The sequence below is a fragment of the Vombatus ursinus genome, unplaced genomic scaffold, assembly GCF_900497805.2.
Source record: "Vombatus ursinus unplaced genomic scaffold, bare-nosed wombat genome assembly UNPS02005226.1, whole genome shotgun sequence".
Taxonomy (NCBI): domain Eukaryota; kingdom Metazoa; phylum Chordata; class Mammalia; order Diprotodontia; family Vombatidae; genus Vombatus; species Vombatus ursinus.
The window spans coordinates 303,098-321,386 of record NW_020945004.1 but is presented as its reverse complement, the minus strand read 5'-3'; the positions used below and the strand labels follow the sequence as shown (position 1 = coordinate 321,386).

The window sequence follows — 18,289 nt, the reverse complement described above, 5'->3', positions numbered from 1 at the left end:
TTCTGGGGTTGGGCAGGAGGGGCATCCAGGATCCAGGACTGCTGATGATTAAGGATAGATGATCTTTCCCATTTGTAAGAGGGGTATGTGACAAGAATAATATCCATCTGCCATCCTTCAAATATCTCTAGTTTAGAAGTATGAGCTTTAGAGGTTCAGAAGGAAAGCCACCTGATTTCTCTTAAGAGCAAGAGTGGCCCATAGCTTGCACTCAACAGTTTAGCCCCTTCCTACCAAACATTGGTTCAACAAAAGACAGAGTGAGGAAAACAGTTTTTGTTAAACAAAGAGATAGTGAGTAAACCCATTTATCCAAGCAAAACAACAAACAGAAATCTGAGAAGTTCTACAGATTAAAATACACCACTGAATACTGAAGCATAAAAGAGTAATTGAACTCTTTAGCTAGGGGTGAAATCTTCAGCTAAGATTTCAGCTCAAACCAGAGGAGTGAAAATAGTCTCACCCAGGAGAGGCTGCTATTAGCAGCTTCTAGTGTTGCAAGACAAGAAATATGGTAAGGCTGGCTTCATACATACACACACACACACACACACACACACATGCACATATGCACACATGCGCATGCATACAAGGCAATATACACATATGTATGTATATATGCATGTATGTATATATGCATGTTTATATATATGTATATATGTGAGACTTTAATGTCTCAGCCACCATATAAAAGTTCACAACTTGTCCCTCTGTATATTTGTGTGTGTGTGTGTGTTTGTGTGTGTGTGTGTGTGTGGGTGTGTGTTTGTCTTTTACCACTTCCCTCCCTCCCTGGGAGTCTGCAACCAAATGAAGTCCCTTTTGCAGAGGTTCAGTACCATGTTTTACATTCTTTCAGCAAATTAGGAGTCCTGAATCATAGAGCTATCTTTCAGGATATCATCCATGTAAATGTTACACTAGTAAGTTGAAATTTAATAAGAATAAATGTAATGTCTTACATTTGGTTTAAAAAACTTCATTTTAAAAGTACTGAATAGGGAAGACATGGCCAAGTTCAAATGAAAATAATCTAGTCTTTACTCAATGGTAAGGTCAACTTGTGAAAAAATTACAGTCTTTTTCTAGTAATTTGCTCAAATTAAGATTGTATTTTCCAAGGCTTACATATATATGCTAGAAATTTAAATTAAAAATACTAAAAAGTAGGGGAGAGTTGCATTGCAATGTTTACTTGAGTAGTTTCATACAGTTAACTGAAGATTTCATTAAAAATTAAATGATTAGCCTTCTACCCACTTTCTTGTTCTCCTTTCACCTTCTGAAACAGAACCCGATAGAAATCACCTGAAAGTGACTCTAACAGCTCTCATGGAATTTGGGCACAGAGTATAGGAACTGACTTAACAGCTCTGTGACTCCTTGCCCTGTCAGAATCTTCAGGCAGAATGCCAAGGGATTAGTGAAGACGTTCTTCTATTTATTTGGGAGATTAGAGCAACTGATGAAGGTGATTTCTATGATGGGGAAGGGGAAAATAGGGGGTAATAGAGACAAATTACTTTCTCATCTCATGGATTAATGATTATTTTGAATAGCCAAACATCTAATATCTCTATATCTTTATATGTATGGATATAGATATATAGATATATTTGCACATGCAGGATGGCATGGCATAGAAGTTTATTTGACTTAAAGTCAGGAAGAGCTGGACTCAAGTCTTGCCTCTGTGCCCAAGGCTCACTTAATTCAGGTGACTCTTTAAGACTGTGAGTCATAGAGCTGCTGATCTCTATCTCTTAGAAAAGAGGTGAGGAAGAGGAAAGAGAAGGAGAAACAGAAAGAGCCTAAACATGCACAACAGCATACTCTAGGGCAAGCCATACCCCTGGCCCTCAGAATTGAGTCTGTTTTCCACTGTCATTGTCTCATCTACCTGAAGGATGGGAGCAGAGAGCAATTATGCTGGTATACCTGGTACTGAGACTGTGCTCTATGCACTCCTGTGGGAGAGAGAGCAGAGGACAGCCTTTCTGAGGAAGGAAGAGGAAGAACACTAGAGAGAGGACTACTACTTTCAAATCCTTTCTCCTGGCTGATTCTGACACTCGATGATCCCACTCTCTTTACCTAATAGTTGCCAGAAATCTGATACCTGTCAGAACACTGGGTCTAGAATCCCCAATAATTCCCCTTGTTCTCATTCATCCCAAGTCCAGGTGTCCTGGGCCTCAGGGCTCAAAGAAGCCACCACTTACCCTTCCTCTAATTCTGCCACCAAAAGGACTTGTCAATCTCAAATTACAGTTTAATCTGGCAGTCAGAGTTTGATGCCACTGAGTACGTAATACAATCACTGTGCTGAGTTCTAAGGGAGAGGCATAGATAAATATATAGTATTGCCCCTTTTTCTTTTGGAACATATAATCTAGTAAGGGGAATAAAATAATATTTCCCATTTATAATATGTAAAGTGTTGTTCTCACAACTGGTAAGATGGTTAATGCAAGAATTTTTATCTCCATTTTACAGATGAGGGAACTGAGACTCAGAGAGGAAATATGACTTGTTCAAAGTCACCCAACTAGTAAGGGGTATGAATATGACTATACTCTTGACTTCTGATTCCAAAACTATAGCTCTTTCCAGTTTTCTACATTGCATCCACAAATACATTTACAAATAATAAGTATAGTATGATTTAAAGCATGTCAGGTACCTGAGAAACTTTCAAAACAATGAGAAAACTAAAGTCAAAAGAGTTCCTTTCCATGGGGAAGGGAGACATTCATAGAGAAAATATTGATAAAGAAGATAGCATTTGAATGGACCTTCAAGGATAGATGGAATTTGAACCAGAGAAGTTAATCTAGACATAGGAAACAGAGTGAGCAAAGGTACCAAGATGGAAAAGCATAGGATATATGTGGGGGACAAGTATTAAAGTCTAGCTTGAGCACAGAGTAAGTGAGGGGGTTATAAGGTTGGATAGACAGGTTTGGTTAGGTTCCAGGCTAAGGCATTGAGCCCTTATATAGTAGGCAGAGGAAGCCATTGAATGTTTTTGAGCAGTAGAATGACATAATCAGTGCTTCTCATTAGGAGGAGTAATATAAGTGTTACATAGAATAAATCATAAAAGGTGGAGACTGAAAATTTTTTGCTGCCCATTTTCTCATTACCTTTTTTAAAAATTTCAATTTATAATCATTTTGCTATTGAAAATTTTTTTTACATCACAAGTAATTAAACTAAGGGTAAGATTGTAGAAGGGCCAGACTGTTTGTAAATTTTTCATGTTCAAAATAACCACAGTAGCATGCTTTCTGTGTGGATTGGTTCTTGAGGCTTTGGGCTATATATCAAGGTAAACAGAGATGGGAATTATGAGAGCTCCAGACTCCAATGAGATTGCCAACCTCTTTAAAAGAAGTATTTGAAGACTGACTTTTGTCTTTGGCAAATGCTTTTCATGAAGTGGTTTATGACAGAAACCTGAGGTACTGACATGCTAAATTCTAACTGCTCGTCTCAATATGGAGTCTCTATGGGTTGGATAATCAGGAAACTTAAAAGTAAAAACAAAAACAATGTCTCCTTTTATGCATAAACAAGTCATGATAGTGGTGAGAATCTATAGAAGGAAATATTCCAGTCCTCTTTTCCTTGATTACCTTTTTCCTAGTCCGTCTGACAGGAACCAAATATGGCTGTGGAGGAGGAGGCTGTGGGGCTTGCACAGTGATGATATCAAGATACGACTCTAGTAACAAGAAGATCTGGTATGCAGTCCTGAGAAAATGTTAATTATGTAGGATCATAGGTTTAGAACTGAAAGGCTATCATCTAATGCAAATGCACTTAAAAGAAATTGAGACCCAGGGGGATTAAGTAATCTTGGTCAGATGTGTAGTTAATGAATGCAATTCTGACTCCAGAGGCAGTTAAGAAGACCTTGGTTCAAATTCTGCCTCTGACACATATTGGTTGTGTGACCCTAGACAAGTCATTTCACTTTTCAGTACTCCTGGTGATGCTAAAATTATAAATTGCAGAGAGGGTATCCATTTGCATTGCTAGAAGGTATTTCCTCAGCACGAGTTCTCTATATCAAGGAATCGCAGAAGTAGATATACATTTATGTATGTGTATATATATACAAAATTATTTCTTCCATATCACAACTTTCTTCATAGCGATTTCAATGTATCACAGGTTGGCATAAGAAATTAAATTAGAATTTTTGGGGAGTTTTGCAGAAGCCACAGATGACATGTGAAGGCCAGCAGATGCCACAGAGCCTATGACCAAATACTTAACCCAAATTTTAAAATAAGGTACTATAAACAATCCATAAAAGAAAAAGAAAAAATTCAGACTTCTTCTCTGGTATGAAGGGAGAACCAAAAAATTTTATGTGGATTTTTCAGGTCATGGAGGCACTGAACTCTAACCCCCATGTTGTGGAAGGGATAACTGTACATGTACACATGTGTGTACATATATAATATGTGTATGAATATATATGTACACATGCATACATGTTATTTTCATAGCATTCAATTCTCAAATTCTCATGGCATACATCTTACCTATCTTACAGAAAGCCCAAGTCTCTCTATTCTAATTTAAAATAAAACCTGTCACTTAGATTTCCAGATTACAAAAGAAAGACAGACAGATAGAACACAGGGAATAAAACATCCTGATTCAAGCAAGAAAAAAAAAGCTCTTCGTTTGAACTTGGTTCATCAGAAATCTTCCATTTGGAGTAACGTTTGGCAATCCATGTTAAGTGACTGTCTTTGTAGACAGGGTAGAAATGAGATCTGAAAATCCTGGGGCTGTTGTTGCCAATAGCTCCTTTGAATAGTGAGCAAAATTCAGGACAGAAATTGGCTTGCATAATTCTTTTGCTCAGAAAAATAGTAACTGATATCCATATATACCTAGAGGTAATGAGTATTTATGGGAAGAAGATAATTGCTCTCTGTTACTGGCTAGAGAACTCTTGAGGTTATTATCATTTGAATTCCTCCCTAATATCTCTGGATCCTTATGTGTTGAAGATAACATATTTGCAAGAATAGTTTTGTAATCTGAATGCCAACACTCATAAATTCTAAACTGATGAACAGAAAACAAGAAAAGAGGACCATTTAAACTTCTGAAATATATAGCAAGATAGGTGAAAAAAATTAGACTATTAGAATATCATCTGCTGGGTTTATTCTAAAATGCAAATAATAATAGTTAACAGTTATATATTTACTTATGCTTTGCAAAAATGCTCTTCATATACTACCTCATTTGATCCTCACAAAAACTCTCTGAGGTAGATGCTATCTATTATTATCCCCATTTTACAGATGAGGAAACTGAGCCTGAAAGATAGTCATTTGTCAAAATCACTCAGGAAGTATCTTGGCAGGATATGAACTCAGGTCTTCTTGATTTCAAATATAATTCTCTATCCACCATGCCAATTAGCTGCAGGATCAATCTTTTGTCCAAGGGGAACTTTGGTATGCATTTATTTGTTCTAGATGACCCTTGAGGTGCTTTCTAGGTCTACTCCTTTGATTTTGAACACTACTTCTATTTTAATTATGTCCTAGCTAAGATCCCTCTACTCCCATAATAGATATCACTATTCTCATTGTTTTAATACTTCCTTTCTTTATTATGTAAAATCTGAAGGCATTACTCTGTCACATCCTGCTTGGTTCCTATATGCTCTCTCTATGGGGCTGCAGTCACCACTGTGGAAGGTATTGGAAGCACCAAAACCAGGATTCACCCTGTTCAGGTACGAATACATCGTAACACATTCATAACATAATCTTGCATTTGTGAGTCTGAACGTAAAATAAATTGAGCATTGCAATGAGTTGCTGTGATGTTGATGTAGGGTTTCAGGGGTGGAGAAGGGATGTGTGTAGCTCTTTTGAAAGAGGTTCCCAATCAGATAGGTCTTATGAGGTGCTTTGGAAAGATGCTGGATTTGGAGCCAGAGGGCCTGGATTCTAATCCTGTCTCTGGCACTTACTACCTGAGTGACCTTAAGCAGGTTACTGGACCTCTATTTTCTTCTTGCATAATGAGGGGCCAGAACTAGATGACCTAGAAGGTCCATTTCATCTCTAAATCTATAGTCACATGTTTAAAATTCTGACATTTCTTCCCAAAGAAAAGTCATTTAATCAAGTGATTTTCATTAAGGTACTGGCTATAAGTTGAAGGAAAAAATGAGATTATTCTAAATATTTACTGAAAATGTTGGATGATGTTTTAAAATGTATTCAAAGTTCATTCATTCAACATTTGTTAAAATGGAAAAAGAAGCAAAGAACAGTTTTACAGTAAATCTCAGGGACAAATGGATTAGTGATTATGGCTATGTCCTTTGTTGTGTCAAAACCATAAGGGTGAGGTGACCAGGACACTGAAATTCAGAGGGTGTTGACAGCACTTACATAGTTTTTTAGCTAGTAGGAAAACTTAAATTTAGCCCCTTGTAGACAAGAAAAATTAAAAGAAGAAGTTATCAGTGGGAATTTCTTCTCCCCCTTCTCCATTTTGATGGCTGAAACCCAAATGAGCTTCTCTCCTGCTCTCTCCACTCTGGGTTAGGTTCTCCAGCAGTGGTTTCATTGTGTCCTAAGCTTTCTAATCATAGGTGTTAGTATTCCAGTCTTTTCCACAAAAGGGCCTGGTGTCCTAAGATCAGAGGTCTTCTCCTTTTGCCCCAGGCATCATAATCACTAGTTATTACTCTGGCTGTCCCAACGGTCAATGTTCCAGCCTGGTAACTTAATGGACAAGAAAGGGATGGTGGCTCAACAGACTTCTGAATGGAAGGCAGCTTGACATGAGGGAGAAGGACAAAGCTTACTTGTTCAGTAATTCAGTTGTGTCTGACTCTTAATGATCTGGCCAACCACTGTCCATGGGGTTATTGAATACTTGAAGCAGCTACACATGCATATAAACACTTCAATTCACCAGAATTTTAAAGTACCTACTTGCTTTGAGATATATACTTTTCCAGGTGGGGTGGGAATAGTGGTAGTGGTAGAATATAAAGATAAGCAAGACATAATCTCTTACTTTAAAGGACTTGCAGTCTAATGTTATGTATGGGGGAGGTGCTGGGGTTGGGAATTGAGGGTGGTGGTAGTGAATAAAAAATGTACAGGTAAGTATACTACAAATCAGATCATGAAATGACAAAGTGCTAATGTAGTTCACAGGAAGGAAGAATCAACCAGCCTATAAATTCCCACTTTAATTCCAGTACTTCCCCTCTTTTAATCATTTCCCATTTATCCTGTATATAGCTTGTTTTGTATATATTTGTTCTCATGTTCTCTCCCCCATTAGATTGTAAGCTCCGTGAGGCCAGAGGCTATATTTTGCCTCTTTTTGTATCTCCAGCACTTAGCACAGTACCTGACACATAGCAGGTTTTTAATAAATGTTTATTGATGATTAATTTTGGTTAAAGCGTGTAAAAGGGGGGAATGATTGCCTCTCCTTCTTCCACACCCCAAGGCTGTACTTCGCATTTTTTAAGAATTTTCCTTTTCATCTTCATTTTAGCCAATGTGATTTTCCTAACATCTTTCATTCCCCACCCCCCCTTCACCTTCATGATCCTGTACATATCTAAATAATGATGGGAAGACTCAGCAATAAGTTGGCCCCATAAGTAATGAAAATAGAGAATTTAAGATAAACTCTGAGTAGTTTGGTTAGTTGTTTTTCAGTTGTTTCAGATTCTTCTTGACCCCATTTGGGTTTTTGTGGCAAAGTTTCTAGAATGGTTTGCCATTTCCTTCTCCAGCTTATTTTACAGATGAGGAAACTGAGGCAAACAGGGTTAATTGACTTGCCAACAGTCACACAGCTAGTGTTTGAGACCAGATTTGAAATTAGGAAAATAGGTCTTCCTGACTCCAGGTCTGGCACTCTATCCACTGCCCCAGTTTGGCTAGTACAGGTAGCCAAATGAGATAATTCTGATGAGGGAGATCTATTTTGATATCTGTTCAATCTGACTCGGCATTTATTTGTTGCTAGGGTCATGTCCACATGTGTATATTGTACAGCTCCAACCAGATTACTTGCTCCTTTAGGGCATGGATTCCTCATTGAAAAACAACTAATATGGATCTTAACAAACATTGTTCATGGAATGAATGATTGGTTTTCCTAGCCTGCATGCCAACCTTCAAGTAGGATGACAAATAAGCCATTCTAAGCTTTTCTCTTGTATATTCTAGTCTGAGGCATGTCTTTCATTCATTCATTCAATCATTTGAATAATCATTTTTATTAAGCACATATTATGTATGTGTGCTAGCTTCAGAAATGAAATACAAGGATAGACATGAGGAATGCCCTCATGGAATTTATATTCTTCTTCTAGCTAGGATTTCATATATGAAAATGATTGAAAGTGAAGAAAACACAATATATCCCAAAGGACAGTGATCCTTCTAAAATGAGCAGGGCTTAAACATTGGAGTTGGAAATGATTTTCATGGACAGATCTCTTTCAAGGGCCTCCAAGTCACCCTCCCAGACCTACATGGAAGCAGGGTGGGGGATAAACCAATATGATGATCTTAAGCTACTACTATCTTATCTCCCCCAAATCTCCCTTGATTTGAAATGAAATTACTGTCATGGTCTCCTTGGAGAAATAACTTTCTGGAATTGAATATCATACCCTTTCTCTGTGTAACATAGCATACCCTTGTGCATACCTTTACTTGTATAAGTAAAGAGCATATATTGGATACTATAAACTGAAGGTTTATGGAAGGATTGACTGTTTTCTTGGCTTCCAGGAAAGGATCGCTAAAGGCCATGGCACACAATGTGGGTTCTGTACTCCAGGGATGGTGATGTCCATATATACTCTCCTGAGGAATCACTTGCAGCCATCCACTGAGCAGCTGATTGAAACCTTGGGGGGTAAGTTTTCTTCTTGCCTTTTGAATGGTAGGATATGAAAGCAAAATATGTTTCCTTTTAAAAAAATCATAGGTGTCTTTTGTTTTTATATTTTCTATATATATCCCTCCCATTTCTACATATGTATTTTATTAATTCTTTTTTAACCAAGAATCAGTTATTCTTAATTATTGTCATTAAAATAAATTTTATTCAATGAATTCACTGTATTTTGTAAAAAATAATTTATGTTTAGCCTTTAATTAACTCTCAATTGGAGTTTTTAAAGTCAGTGTTGATAAAGTAATATTTAATTCAATGTACTGAATTTTTTGAGGCAGTCTAGTCCTAAGATTTAGTTGGTATAGGGAGTTTCCTTCCATGTTGATCAGTAACTCATTTGTCACATGACATTTTAGAGTTTCCTCTGAGTTCTGTATTCCTTTGACATGTGTCAGGGATAGTATTTGAACCCTAATCTCCCAGACTTCTAGGCAATTCTTTATCTCCAGAGGTGTCAACCTTGCAGACTGCCTGACCAGAACTCCTCACTGCGAACCAAACATGATCAAAATATATTGGAAAATGTTTAACAAAATAAACAGAAATATAGTATAACATCTATATTATAAACTTGTGATTTTCTAAGTCAATATATGGTCTACAGGGATTGTTTCTCTTTGAGTTTGACACCACTGCATATACCATGTTGACTTTCAATGTACTAAACAAAATAGAAAATTTATATTGGATATAAAATTAGAGGTACAGGGTCAGTTAGTCAATCAACAATTACTATGTGCCAGTCTTTGCTGCATTCTCAGTATTCATAATCTCTATGATCTCTAGACTACCCTCTGGTAATAATATTAATAATAGCCATCACTTTAAGGTTTACAAAGCACTATACATACATACAAACACATACACATATATATGTATTTGTGTGTGTGTGTGTGTGCATACATTGTCATCTTCAACTTTTGGAAGGGGTAACATTGCTAGAAAATGGCATGAATTTTATAGAAGTATGCAGTAAAAAACAAACAAACAAATAAACAAAAAAAAAAAACCCAGCAAAGGTATGAAATAAATCTCTGGTGGTGCCTAGTCTGTTCCCACTGGTACCAGAGAGTCCAATGGCCTGGTTCCATGTCTAATACCACTTCTGGCACCAATTAATGTCCACTGGACTGAACCAGCCTCTGACCTGTGACCTGAGCAGAACAGAGCAAGCTAGAGACAGGACAGTCAGATGTCAAACAGAAATTTAATTTTGCTCAGAGAATACCTGGTGCTGGTCAAAGCAATACAATAATTACATGAAACAATTCTGGGCCTGCTTATCAATTAAGGACTTCAGTTGACCTTGTAAACTTTCTGTGTGCTGAGTAACCTCACTAAATAGGCTTGTGGCAATCCCATTTACAGCTGTCCTGCTGGCTGATTGTCCAGCCACTCCTGGAATATTTCCATTGACAGGGTTACTCAGCTTTCTTACAAGATGGCTAGTTCCATTTTGGGCAGTTTCATTTTCTTTTTCTTTTTTTTAAGTTGACTCTTTTTTTTTTGGTGAGGCAGTTGGGGTTAAGTGACTTGCCCAAGGTCACACAGCTAATACATGTAAAATGTTTGGTCTGAGGTGGAATTTGAACTCAGGTCCTCCTGACTTCAGGGCCGGTGCTTTATCCACTGCGCCACCTAGATGCCCTGCAGTTTCATTTTCTAAGAAGCTCTTCCTGATATTGAAAAATATCTATCTCACTAAAACTTTGCTTTACTGATTTTTATTCTACTCTCTGGAACAAGGAAATAAAAGTAGAATCCATCCAAATGACAATGACAATATTTGAAGATTGTTATTTTTGTCCGCTTTAAATCTTTTCTTTTCTAGGCTACACATGTATTATTCCTCCAACTCTTTCTCATAGATATGGTTTCCATCACCATCTTGTTCATCTTTTTTTAGATTCATTTTTGTTTGTAAAGATCATTCTTAAATAGGGCTTCTAGAAGTGAAAATAATACTTCAAATATGCATTGACCAAGGCAGCAGTATATTGTGGGACTATATATTACCTATTTTGATCTAGATAGCATACTTTTAGTCTAAGATCACCTTAATTTTTTGGCAGCCAAATACTACTACTTGACTCATACTTGCAGTCAACTAAAATCTAGCAGTATTTATCATCTGAGCTGCAAAGAAGCTGGTAGCCCTTATCCTGTACTTGTTTAATTAATTTTTTGAACTTTAGCACAGAACTTTACTTTTATCCTTACTTAATTTTTTCTTGTTATTTTCAGCCTGTTGTTCTGACCTATCAAGATAATTTTGATTCTTATTCTGGTATCCAGTGTATTATCTGTGCCTCTTTGTTTTATGTTATCTGAAGATTTGATAAGCATGCCTTCGAAGTATCTATCCAAGTTGCTGAAAAGAGAAATAATGAACTAATGTATGCAAAGCATTTGTAAACATGAAAGAGGAAGGAAGGAAAGGAAGAAAACAAGCATTTATTAATCACTCACTGTGTTTGTGCTATTCTTTGGGGAATGCAAATTTAAGCAAAAAGCAAGACTGTCCTTGTCCTCAGGGAGTTTACATTTCAATGGGGCAGGATAACATAAAAGAGAGCTAAAAATTGGGGAATGAGGAGGGAAGACACTTGACACAGGACATGATTTGAAGTCCAGAAGCCAAGAACAGGGCTAAAAGAAGAGTGAAAGCTGGAATGGGCCCCTCCAAAAAATGAAGACTCCATAAGGAAACTCACCAATTGGAGAAAAGAGTGGGCTTTACAGAGGGATGATCCGATGGTTCATTGAAATCCGTCCATGTCTTCCCATCCTGGATGTTGTTGCTTACAGGGAACAACATGGTGGTGCTCCTCCTCTAGAGATCTTGGTGTTATGGAGGCATCAGTTCAACACACAGACAGTCCATTTTTTTATTCCTTGCTCTCTTTTTTAAAAAATTAATTTATTTTAATTTATCAGCAATTACTTCCATAAGCTTTTGAGTTTTACATTTTTCTCCCCCTCCCTCCCTTTCTCTCTCCCCAAAATGGCATGCAATCTGATATAGGCTATACATATACATTCCTATTAAATGTATTTTCACATTAGTGATGTTGTAAGGAAGAATTAGAACCAATAGGAGGAACCATAAGAAAGAGAAAACACAGCAAAGTAGAAGAAAAAAATAGCAAATAGTATACTTTGATCTGCATTCAAACTCCATAGTTCTGTCTTTGGATGTGGATAGTATTTTTCATCATGAGGCCTTTGGAGATGTCTTAGATCTTTGCAACGCTGAGAAGGGCTAAGTCTATCAACATTAGTCATCACACAATGTGGCTGTTACTGTGTACAATGTTCTCCTGGTTCTGCTCAATTCACTAAGCATCAGTCCATACAAGTCTTTCCAGGTTTTTCTGAGGTCCACCTGCTCATCATTTCTTATAGCACAATAGTATTCCATTACACTCATATACCATTATTCCTTGCTTTTGCTGCATGACTGGCCTACTTCCTTTTTCAATCATATTTCTTTGATAAAATCTTTAAGCTGCTTCCTGCAACCATATCTTTATCTGTAATATGCTATGGCCACATGTGCCAACCATATATCTTGGTTTCTTGGAGACTGGATCTCTATCATGGGATTTGTAGCCATAGAGCATCAATGGAAGAACACTAGTATTCAAAAGGTAGAACGTCATTGAAAGAAGAAAATGGAAGGTGCTGTGAGATCTTTGCAATTTGCCAAAAGCAATTCAACCTACTACTAGGGTGAGATAGAATAGAGTGCTGCATATGTGTTAGCTATTACTGTCGTTGACAAATGTAAGGCAAGAAAGGATCAAGAACAAAACTGTAACACAGCACTAGAGACCTAACACATTGACATTAGACCGTCAATCAGCATTCTTTTAGTTATTTGGCCGGTTAGAATCTACTGACTCTATTATTTCTCCACATTCTTTCTCCACAAGGCTATCATGTTTTACTGAAATCAGGATACACTCTATTCATTCCTTTCCCATGGTCTGTCAGTAGAATAACCATATCTGATGCTGGGCGAGTCATTTAACTTTTGCTGGACATTAGTTTCCTCATCTATAAAATGAGGGGATTGGCCTGGATGATCTTTGAGATTCTTTCCAGCTTGTATCTCTGATATTAGGATTTTATAAGTCTTGGAAGATCTGAGTCTAAATTCTGGCTCTTTCACTTACTTGCTGTATCATCTTGGGTCAGAACCTCTCTTTGAGCCACATACTCCTCATCTATAACATGGGGATAATAGTATCTGCTTGATCTACTACATAGTATAGATAAGATTCAATGAACTGTGAGGATTAAATGAGAGGGTGAATATGAAAGTGTTTTGTAAACTATAAGATATTATATATACGTAGGATATATATATATATATTATATAAAGTAATACAGGCATAAAAACCACAGGATCTTAGATTTGGAAGTGAATGTGAGAGGTCAGCTAGTCCAACTCTCCATCTTCAACACAGGGAAATTTAGTGTCATGATCCTCCTTTATCAATAAAAACGGGTATCATTCCTAGTCTGGTAATTCAGTACAGTTCTGTCCCCAGAAGAGAGGGCTAGAAGTAAAGGGTGGAAGTTAGAGAGAGGTAGATTTAGGCTTACATGAGGAAAAAAACCCCTAATTTCTAGAGATGGCCAAAACTGCAATAGGCTGTTTGAGAAGGCAATGGGGTCCCCTTCCCTCGAGGTCTTCTAGTAGAGGTCAGATGACGACTTGTAAGGAATGTTGTAGAAGAGATTTCTACTTAATTATAACTAAATAATGTGCAACAAAGCTGGTTCTGTAGTACTTAGGTTCTTCTCCCAGCTCTGCTACTTACCCTGTGTGAACTTGGGCAAATCATTTGAGTTACCTTGGCCTTGTTGTTATTGTTCAGTCATTTAGTTGTGTCTGACTCTATGTGACCCCATGGACTTTGTCCATGGGGTTTTCTTGGCAAAGATACTGGAGTGGTTTGCCATTTTCTTCTCCAGTGCATCCCAATTTTACAGATGAAGAATTGAGGCAAATAGGGATTAAGTGACTCGCGCAGGGTCACACAGTTCATAAGTGTCTGAAGCTGGATTTGAACTGAGATCTTCTTGACTCCAGGCCTAGTGTTCTATCCACATCACCACCTAGCTTTACCCCTCCTTGGGCCTTAATTTTCTCATTTGTAAGACAAAGGAAGGGTGCTAGATTAGCTGACCTCTCAGGTCCCTTCTACTGCTAGATGTACAATCTTAGGATCCTGTGACCTCCGAGATTCCCTTTAACTCCTACGGTTCTGTGATTCAGTGAAAAATAATAACTGTTGATCTGCATGTGAGTTTTGTAAGCACTTGACGTCTCTTTATGGCAAAGTGCAACAGGGCCTGTAACAACACTAGGGTAAGTTGGGGACAATGGCCTACGGTTAGAGTCATAAAGCTTATCCCCTTACCAGGTTATTTACAAAGTAGCCAGGCAGACCCCATGAAATAATTGGAGGAATAGGCCATTTGGAATCTTAGGCTTGTTTTTGCACTTTCTTAATGGCAACACGTCATGAAGGACTTGCCTCCCAAAGAACTTTCTGACAGCATGTTATAAGTCAGTATGTGCAAAACACAGTACCAGGCACTTTGGGAATTTATAAATGAAGTAATCTATATGGTTTCTTTCTGTCTTAAGGAGCTTATGACCTAATGGAATGTATTACAGAAGGTTGCTATTCATTTTATTCTCCGTACTTAGAGGGTAATCTCATAAGTGGAATAGTATTACAGATTTAAAACCAGAAAGGACCTTAGAAATCATTTTGCAAAGGAGGAAACTGAGGTCTAGAGAAGTGGAGTGATTTCCCCAAGTCACATAAATCCTCTAATTCCAAATCCCATGATCTTTCTACCATAACATGCTCTGAATTTGTTTTTTAGTTATATTGTTATGAACGATCTTGATGCATGTTCTGAAACTTATTCATATTGATTTCTTTCCTGTATCCTAATGAATAAGGTAAATAGAATGTACCTAAGTAACTAATGGATAGGGATAGTAAACCAATCATTTATAATAGATGCGATGAGTAGTTATTTGAAAACCTGGTACAAAGTTTTCCCCAAATGGTATGCAAGTTACTGAATATCATTGTTAAAGAAAAGAAAACCCAAGGTGGGATTTTTCTCAACACATTAATAAAAACACACACTTTCTACTTAGTAACTTCTTTTGGTCAAAAGAACATCATTTGGAAACATTTCTTAAAGTAAAGGAAAACAAGGCCACAACATGATATAGCAAAAAGAGAACTGGGCTGGGTGTTATAGCAAAAAGAGAACTTGGCTGGGAGTCAAGACATCTAGGTTCTAGCCTCAACTCTAGAGCACTGTATCCTGCTTAATAAGTACTTATTGGATTATATTTACAACATTACCTTGGGAGAGTCACTTAACATTTTTGGGTCTCAGTTTCCTCATTTGTAAAATTCAAGAATTATATTATAGGATCCTTTCCAATTCTATTAGCCTATGGTCCTATAATACCTGATCTGAATCAGGAAAAGGGAAGGGGTGAATGAAAAAAAGATGTAAAAAGCTACCCCCCCCAATTTCTACATCCTTTTGTCATTGGCTTTGTGAACTGTCTATCGATACCAGGTAAAACAGTGACCATAGAACAATCAATTAAGGCCATCACTAGAAATGGGCATGAATGGTTCACAGTCTGTATCACTGGAGGGATTTCATATCAATGATGACAGAGACCCATCTACCTATAGAACTAAGACTATTTTTTATCTGACCTACTACTGACTGACAGCTCAGACAACCAGTAATATTAATGGAAGGAAGATCTCTCCCTAATCTCACCCCTCCCCTTGTATTTTTATGTGTCCAATAGTTATCATTTGGGGTCCTTGCATATGACCTTAAAATACAAACCACATTTCTTGGCAATCACTTAAAGGATTAATATAGGCATTTTTATGAGATCTTGAACTATTATTCTTATTAGTTGTGTTTTAATAATGTAATATTCACTTCCAGGGTGCTATAAATATTATTTCAGTTAGCCTTGCTTATTTTAGTGACCAACATATGTAGACATTTGTACTCTCCAATTGTTTCCTTAAAAATAATAGACATTCTATCATTTAGTCTTCAAATAATTCCAATGATGATTTTAATAAAAGTGTTTTATATTCAAAATATAAAGATTCTTCTCCTTCTTCCTTCAGTGTCTCTGCTCCTCCTCATCCTTCCACTCCCACCTCTAATGCCTTTCTTCCACCAACCCTAAGTCATTTCAGAAAAAATTGATTCTTGGGCATTGCTGTGGTCTCTATAGCCTGTCCAGCAAGCCTGGTTTTACAACAAACAAATACTACAATGCAGAAGTACAAAGTATTAGTTATAATGATATGTATTTCTTCTTCAACAAGGTAACCTGTGTCGCTGTACTGGATATAGGCCAATCGTAGAAAGTGGGAAAAGTTTCAGCGCTGTAAGTATGGAAAAACTATAAAAACAGATTCAGCATTTCTCAAATTCAATAATATAATATCATACGCATTAAATAGAAAACTTATTTCCAGTGGAAAACACAATTTTGGAAGGGTCCTGTGGCTCTCCTGATCTTCCCATCACTGGTAAAGGTATTCTCCCCCCTCAGAAATGCAAAGAAATGGATCATCTATGGTTTGGTTTATTTGAAGTGAATGTTAAGTAGCAGTACTGATTAAAAAATGGATGAGGCTCCATTCTTTATAATGAGGTTTGTTGTTAGGAAAAGCTGAGGAAGCCATCTTGTCATACTGTCATCTGAGTAGGACATACTGTTGGGTCACAGAAATTTCCTTTGAATTGGACATTTAAGTTGCTCACTACCTGTGATTATGATTGCGACTCTACTCAACACTAATGGAATCTATCTATGGGAAACAGAAGAAAGGCCATTTGAATGGCTCTTATCTCCTGGGGTAACTGACCTTGACAACTGGTCTACTCCATTCTCATTGGTAACCTTATTCTTCAGGCCCCTTAGCAATCACTTTTCCATTTTCCTCACACAGTGCGTGAACTTCTAAGCACAGCACAATGAAAAGCACTTGTAAAGTCTGCTTTCATTAAAATTTCATTAAAATAAGGAGAGTAGACAGTATAAAATACCGGAGTATATACCTGCCAAAACAGGTACAGGAATCATATGAACATAAATATAAATACTTTTCATACAAATAAACTCATATCTAAATAATTGAAGTAAAAGTACTGTTCATGGATGGGTAAAGCCAATATAATTTTAAAAATGACAATTTTACTTAACTAATTTACTCAATGTCATCACAATTAAATTACTAAAAAAAAGTCAGTGAACTAGAAAAAAAATAACAATGAAGTTCATTTATAAGAACAAAAGGTCAGGAACTTCAAAGAAACCAGGAAAAATGATATAAAAGAAGTAGATTTAGAAGTATCAGACCTTAAACTACATTATAAGGGAGAGTATTGTTAAAATGTAAAAAAGATAATTTCAATTATTTTAAATGAAAAATTTCTTGTATGAATAAAACCTATGTAGCCAAGAATAGAAGGAATGCAGAAAATTGGGGAAAAAAACTTTCACAGAGAATATCTCAGATAGGATGTGATTGGGTTGGAACACTATTATGATGTAGGAAATGATGAACTTGTTGATTTAGAAAAACGAGGAAAGACTTGAACCTGTGAAGGAAGATGCTACCCACCTTCAGAGAAAGAGATGGCAGGTGAAAATAAGCAGAGTACAGTCTTACATATATGTGTGTGAGTGTATGTGTATATATCTGTGTATGTTTATAGATATCTATATATATGTCTATATATCCATGCTTAATTGTAGCCTTCTTTAGGGTAGGGTGGGAGAGAGGGGAAAAAATAAAATAAAAAATGCACAGCAGAGAAGAAAAGAAAACCAACAAGGAAGCAAAGAAAAGCCAGGCAGCTTTGAAAACAACATGTAGAATTTATTATATAGGTTTTCTTGAAATGGAAATTTATTGTTTTATATTGAATCCTCTCCTATAGTCTGTTGTGTACATGGAAATGTTTTTTCCCCTCATTGTGTATTTAAGTTTAAGATAAAAAATTACAAAAAAAAATAAGGGGAGGAGGGAATTTATGCTTTTGCAATCCATTCTTGTAGCATCATCTCTCATTCTTCTAGTTGACCAACTTGCCTTCTTTCTTTAAGGTGGCACACCTACTGAGTGCAGGGTAGAGCTGTCACTCCAAATTTCCAACCCCTAATCCAGGGCTCTGTCCACTTGGACCACATATCCACTCCAGC

At 36.9% G+C, this 18,289-nt stretch overlaps 1 protein-coding gene across 1 annotated transcript in view; it reads left to right on the top strand.

Annotated features, from left to right (window-relative positions):
* The window catches only part of LOC114029987 (aldehyde oxidase 3-like), a 119,004-nt gene that overhangs the window by 5,809 nt on the left and 94,906 nt on the right, over window positions 1–18,289 (top strand). The window contains exons 3-6 of the mRNA XM_027844644.1: window positions 3,653–3,749; window positions 5,668–5,776; window positions 8,823–8,949; window positions 16,404–16,465. Of these exons, the coding sequence (XP_027700445.1) occupies window positions 3,653–3,749; window positions 5,668–5,776; window positions 8,823–8,949; window positions 16,404–16,465 (395 nt within the window). The remainder of the gene's footprint in view (window positions 1–3,652; window positions 3,750–5,667; window positions 5,777–8,822; window positions 8,950–16,403; window positions 16,466–18,289) is intronic.